Source organism: Cornus florida, unplaced genomic scaffold, assembly GCF_030987335.1.
Source record: "Cornus florida cultivar Cherokee Brave unplaced genomic scaffold, ASM3098733v1 CherokeeBrave_3.0.0_Hap2_Chr03, whole genome shotgun sequence".
NCBI lineage: Eukaryota > Viridiplantae > Streptophyta > Magnoliopsida > Cornales > Cornaceae > Cornus > Cornus florida.
Window position 1 is genome coordinate 42,334,391 of NW_026775573.1, and position 6,932 is coordinate 42,341,322.

Consider the following 6,932-nt stretch of genomic DNA (forward strand, 5'->3'; position numbering starts at 1 on the left):
AATTTTTTTGGGGGGAGGCCAAGAGGTTTTAGGATCAATTATAAAATAAGTTTTTTTTTTTGTAAGTCATGAAATAAAATAACAATTTTTGGGGGACATAGCATGAAGAAGAAACGTGGTAATTTGGGGTGGGAGGCGCGGCTTATGCCTCCATAATCCATTGGCTACATATACCCATGCCATCTCCCTTCTATTTCCACACAACTCTTCCTTCTCTTCCTAGTAGCTGGCAGCCCTTTCTCGTCTATTCTTTTTGGTATGTTTTCCATCTTTTTGGCTATTACATCATCAACCTTTTTCTTTTCTATTTTTGCTCTATTTTTCTCTATTGATCCTCAAAAAGTTACATATCAGCATGAGTTTTATAGCGAGAGATGAGTAAGTAATTGTTCTTCATATTAATTCCCATGCCAATAGAAAAAAGAAAATTATAACTACTCAATTTGTGCTAGTCTTGATTTGTAGTCACCATCATCCTAACATTTATCTCATAACCTATCGTATTCTTTAAAACGTTAGCAAGAAGCTCCTAGGATTATTACTTGATTAAACTTATGGAGACACACTTGCAATACATAGTGTGTCTAGTGACCTACTGACACAATTGTGTCACATATAACTACGTGCTTTCAATGTGACAAAAGAAATAATAAGGTTAATTAATGGTTTAGATGTATTGTTTGTTTAAGAAATGATAATAAAAGTATCTACCCTCATATTCAGTGAGTCTTTTTAAGTAATGGTCTCTGAATTATATTTTGGAAATGTATATATAGATATAGATATATTTATGTAGGTATATGGTAAATTTATTTTATTTTATTTTTCTAGTTATAAAAGAACCTCAAGTTCAATGATATGATCTCTTCCCCTCATAGAGGAAGTTGAGAGTTTGAATCCCAATATGTTTTTTTTTTTTTTTTTTTGAAAAGTAAATTTAAATATTATAAAGAGGGAGCCTAAACATAATGAGTATGTTTTGGATAATGAGTATGCATGTGTCTGCCTCCAAATTTTTGTCCCATATAAAAGGGAGAACTAATTTCATTTTCTTGAATTGCATACTAGCTTGCACACATATATATACACACACATACATATATATATATATACATACATATATATATATATATATATATATATATATATATATATATATATGTCGTAATTATTTTTTGATGCAAACTTAAGGTGCTACACTTATCTAGAGCTTTAAGGAATCCATGGCGGATGGGAAGACAGTTAGTTTCGGGCCATATGGTGGTGCAGGAGGAGATAAGTGGGATGACGGAACCTACAACACGGTAAGGGAAATAACTATACACTCCTCCAAAATTGGTGAGATTAATTCCATCCAAGTTGTCTATGATGTTGATGGAAAGCCAGTAATGGGACAAAAGCGTGGTCGTCTAACCGAAACTCCACACACGGTAATTTATATATATATATGCAATTTTATTTTACAAATCTGCGACTCATGCGCAAATTTATTTGATTCTATAATATTTGTCAAGCCTCTCATGTTTTGTGAAAGCTAGCTAGCTAGAAAACGTAACATCTGAAGAAAAAAAAAAAAATCATTACGGACTATATCACATTATTATGTGTATTAAAATTATGTATGAGAAATTTTACATATTGCTTCCCTATAATTTTCATTTGCTAAAAATATTTCTTAATTTTTTTTTTTCTCTTTTACTATTCAAATTCCTTAGATTCCCTTAGAAGAAAAAGTTATATTCCCATTCTTCAATTAAACCATTTTTTTTTTTTTTTTTTTTTTTTTTGTCCTTTTTAAAGTTCTCTCATTTATTTTATTTTATTTTCTTCTTCTTCTTTTTTTTTTTTTTAATTAATTAATTAATTTATTTTTATTTATTTTTTTATTTTTTCCCTTAAAATTCTTCTATTTGCGCTCATGTATGATGTATATATGTTCTGTAAATTTTTTCCCTCCCGTTCTTATTTGAATTTATTATTATGAACTCAATGTATGCATTTTATATATTTGAAAATTTCCTTACTGCATTTTTTTGCGAATAATGACATACTATTTAAACAGAGACTAATAGACCACTTCTATTTTTCGAATTATTGTCTTACTGCACTTTTAGAAGTCATGTTACTTAAAAAAATAAATTACTCTAACATTTTCAATATGCAGCCTCCACAAAAATATATTCACGTCTCCATCACTATTTTTATTGAGGCTATCATCACTAACTTGATTGAAGATAATTAAATCAATGAAAAAAATAGTGCTGCTGCCCAATGTGACATGGATAATGAGGCTAGTATACATTGCTTTCAAAATACGAAAATCCATCTATGATAGTTGTAATTGTAGTGAATCGAAATATTACAATTCAATATTTTGGGCCTTATATTTGTCAAATATTTATCTTTCTTATACTACACCTTGATTACCATATTATTTTACAATGATGTTTATTTTATTTTATTTTTTTGTTTGCCTTATAATTTGAACTATCTATATTTTTCATAATAGTTGAATATTTTTTATGAAGTATACTGAGCCCCTGATATAAAACGTATAAATGATATCTATCTATCTTAGAACTCTACAATTCACATTATGAAGTATACAACCATATATACATATCTTAGTACACAAACCTGTAAATTTGTTATTCGAATTTGTTTTCGGCAAGGTACTGTTGTGACCAGGTTTTTATCCAAAAATTGGGCTATGCCATAGCGGGGGGCAGGGAAGAAAAAGAAACCTCATTTGGTCTTGGGTTTCATGGATCCAAATTCTAGTCAATATTCTAATCACTTTTTCTAGTGTGGTATGAGAAAACATTGAAAGACGAAATAGAGTGTGAGAGAGACAAAAGATGGGTTTGAAAACAGAGTATGAGAGAGAAAAGATTGGGGGTTTGAAAACTTATAATCTCCCTTTTTTAACATAGTGAAAATTTTCTTGGACGTTACGTTTTTCTGTCTTTTTTGTGGTTTATCAGTGTTTGTCGTAATATCAAGTTTATCCTTGTTAATTAAAATCTTACAGGTTAAATTAGACCATCCTACCGAATATCTCATTTCGATGTCAGGGTATCACAGTACTAAGTCTCGTGTTGTGAATTCTCTTACATTCCAAAGCAATAAAAAACAATATGGACCATATGGTAAGGAAGGAGGAACTCGTTTTGAATCCCGGTTAGCTGAAGGCAAGATTGTTGGATTCTTTGGACGGAAGGGTGATGTTTTGGATTCAATTGGAGTATACATTACACCATTCAAAACTACAGTACCTAGTGTTGGTCCATTTGGAACTAGTGGTGGACAACAGTGGGATGATGGAACTTACAGCACGGTAAGAGAATTAATTATACACTCTGGATGGGTAATTGATTCTATCCAATTTGTTTATGATAATGTTGGAAAGCCAGTATCGGGAACAAAGCATGGTTCTGACGGCGGACAACTAAGCACGGTAATATATATATATATATATATATATAGATATATATACATACATATATATGCAATTTGAGTTTCAAATTTTCTCTTTTTTTGTTGAAGATTTTAATATTCAAGCTTTCATTTTTGCAAATATGACTGCCATGGATACTTACCCTTTTTTTTCGCCTATATAAATTATTGCAGGTCAAATTAGACTCAGATGAATTTTTGCTTTCATTTTGGGGGTACTATGGACAAGTAGATAAAGTGGTTGTCATTCGGTCGCTTGGATTTCAAAGCAACAAAAGAACATATGGACCATTTGGCATGGAAGATGGAGAGAAATTTGAATTCCCATCCACTGGTAGCAAGATTGTTGGATTCTATGGAAGGTCTCACAAATATCTTACTGCAATTGGAGCATATCTCGATAAGTGAGGATAAAATTTGGACAATGATCATGAGCCAACTTTTACTAGTCTTTTAATTTTTAATAAAATTTAGACATTACTGCATTTGTATTCGATGCAGTAAAAATAATGAATGCTCTGTGTTGTCCGTAAAGCTTGGTGAAAGTGGTCAAGGCAACACAAGCATGTGTTTGTGTGTATGATTTTAAGTAATTTTCTTTATTATTATTATTATTATTATTATTATTATTATTATTATTTTGTGCTAAGCTTGAAAGTAGGGTTGGTTATGTATTTTGTGAAATTATGTTAATCCAGTAATAAGATGTCGTATGTTATCTCCGATGTTCCTTATAATAAATTTTTTGATTGTACTTGTAAAAGAAAAATCTTGTTGGTTGTGAAAAAAATTATGCCCTCTCTTTGGCTTAAATACATTTATGGTTTGATAATCATTATATGACGTTGGATGTATTTTGTAGATGGATAGCTAGTATAGAAAAACTCTGCTTTATGAAAAAAAAAAATAATAATAATAAAATACACTCTGCTTTACACAAGATTCTAAACTCTATTTCTAGTCATAAAATATCGTTCATACCTCATACATAGACGGTGCTACAATACATTCCTCAACTAGCATTGTGGTTTCATGGATCTTACACACAAACCTTAATTTGTGAGCTGAGCATAAAATCAGCTTGGGATAATTTTTTTTTTGACAAAACTAACCTTCTTGTTGTGAAAAGACCAAATTATCCATTCATATTAACCAAATTACGTCTTCTCCGGGACAAAAGTACCCTTCTTCTATTTGGATCATATTACTTTGAATATCAGTATCGCCATTGCCCCCCTCTGTCTCTCTCATTACCGAACGTTGCTCTCTCTACTTCAAGAACTTCTCTCTCATTTATCCAAAAAAAAAAAACTTATCTCTCAAATTTATTCATCAAGAAGAATATTGGATTGTTACTAGATCACATATATGTATATATCATTGAAGGCTTACAAGGTCCTTGAGCGAAAGTGTTGCAAACCAGAGTCTAGGGTGAAACCATAACTTTAGTGTTTTTCAAGAAGGGGCAAAACCATAACTTTAACAATAAACAATTTTTCTAGATTTTTTCATTAAACAAATAGTTTAATTTCAAGGATAAAAATATAAATTCATACCAATCCGCTAACCACCTTTCTGTTATATTGTGGCATCTTCTATATACATGCATGAGATTAAAAGCTGAGATGTACTTTGTGTAATTTGCCCTTTTTATTTTTGTATGTATGATTCTTTAAAAGTGAATGACTACTTTTAAAACCTTTCTGCACAATCTTGCAGAACTGAGACAATATAAACATTTTTGGTTTGATCTCCATAAGCAGTATTAAAGTTCAACTTCAAAACACCATCTGAATGAGTTTTTCATTGCACAGCATAAGCTTGATGAAAATTGCTCACCCCAACTTCATGAATTCCTTTCGCAACCTCTTGAAATTCGTTCCAACGATGAACAACTGACTGCATGGGTAATGGTCATTATATTTATAACATCGAGTAATTGTTAATTAGAGGGTAAACTTGTAAAAGAATAAATAAATATAAAAAATGATAATAGGTACAAAATAGAATCCTAGTCAAAAAATGAGTTTTTTTTTTTCCTCGATAACTGGGGTATTCAAGGCCCCAAAAAATTGTTCGCACTTAAGGGGAATCAAATTTGAGACCTGAAGCTACTTAATGAGGAGGCTTCAAAGCTGAAGTCTTTTCCACTAGGTGGGTATAAAAAAGGAAGTTCTAAATGCTATGAAGACTATATATATATATATATATATACACACACACACACACACACATTATTCTAAAACTATAAGTCCCCTTCCTAATTTCTTAACATTTTTTTTTTTAAATACAAAAAATCTAATAAAGTCTCATTAATACCCTTATGATTTATACCTCTTGAACAACTCGTTAAATCACATTTAAAAAAATTTCTACTATTTAAAAAAAACCTATTCCTTCCCAAAAATTGTAGAGCCAAAAAAAAAAAAAACAAAACCATGTGTTTACTCCATTATTTTTGGCCCAATGGAAAGGCAACATGTGGCGAGTTCCAATGAACTTGTCACACTGGATTGGTAATTTAATGTCCAAAAGAGGAAGTATAGTATATATGGTATTACTGAAGATTGATTTTTTGTTATCCACCAATAAGGAGGAGGTATGTGGTGAGTTCCAATAGAACTTGCTACGCTAGATCGCAACTTTGGAAAAATTCCATTATGAGTGTTTAAATTACATGATATCATATGGAAGTAAGGAATATGTGGACCCATCAAAGTCTTATTATGTAGTATTTTCTATCTTAGAAGGAAAGAGGCATGTCCAATTAAGACTTGCCATCTTTAAAGCAAGGGCCCACATCTTCCTATATGGAATGAATTTTACCACACATGGCGAGGTCTACTAAGCCTACTATGGTGCTAACCATGGTAGATCAATTCTTTTAAGAGTTGGTATTATGGAAGGTTCATGTAGAAAACTGTGCTTCTAAAGATTGTGTAATCCTAAGTAAAAGGAAGGTTTTCCATTCTACAAAACCAAGAGTTGACCAGGTCAGAAGAAGGAGAACGTGGGCTGGAATTTCTCCTAAATCTTAGGAAGCCTCAACAGCTATCTTAGTTAAATCAACGACATTGCTAAAGAAAAGGTAAGTGGGATGACACATATTTATGAATATATATATATATATATATATATATATATATATATATTTGTATTATATGCACCCCATGATGAAGAAGTCGCTAGAAAGAAGGAACCGTGACGCCATGAAGCCAGGATAGAAGGTTTAATTAAGGAAGGTCACTAAAATCAAGGGGATATGGTGGAACAAGAGGACGTGGGAGATGGGATATATATATTTTTGATATAGATGTATATTACTCATGAAAGAAAACCACTTAAAGAAAGGGTCACGATGCCATGCAAGCTGATATCAGTTTGGAAAGTATAACCAGAAGGAAGTTACCTAAAGATAAAGAGAGCGTGGGTCTGTAAATAATTCCTATAAACATGCATGTATATATGGAATAAAA

The 6,932-nt window shown here is 31.3% G+C and overlaps 1 protein-coding gene across 1 annotated transcript; it reads left to right on the forward strand.

The window, feature by feature from the left end:
* Nucleotides 1–1,223: 1,223 nt before the first annotated feature.
* Nucleotides 1,224–3,864, forward strand: LOC132301517 (jacalin-related lectin 3-like). The gene is made up of 3 exons (XM_059798766.1): nucleotides 1,224–1,430; nucleotides 3,032–3,457; nucleotides 3,631–3,864. Exons 1-3 carry the CDS (start codon nucleotides 1,224–1,226, stop codon nucleotides 3,862–3,864), a joined length of 867 nt encoding a protein of 288 aa, XP_059654749.1.
* The last annotated feature ends 3,068 nt before the right edge of the window (nucleotides 3,865–6,932 follow it).

Coding starts and splice junctions, on each gene's coding strand:
- LOC132301517 (XM_059798766.1), top strand. CDS start 1,224: ATGGCGGATGGGAAGACAGTTAGTTTCGGGCCATATGGTGGTGCAGGA. Junction 1,431..3,031: donor TAACCGAAACTCCACACACG/GTAATTTATATA, acceptor AAAATCTTACAG/GTTAAATTAGACCATCCTAC. Junction 3,458..3,630: donor ACGGCGGACAACTAAGCACG/GTAATATATATA, acceptor AAATTATTGCAG/GTCAAATTAGACTCAGATGA.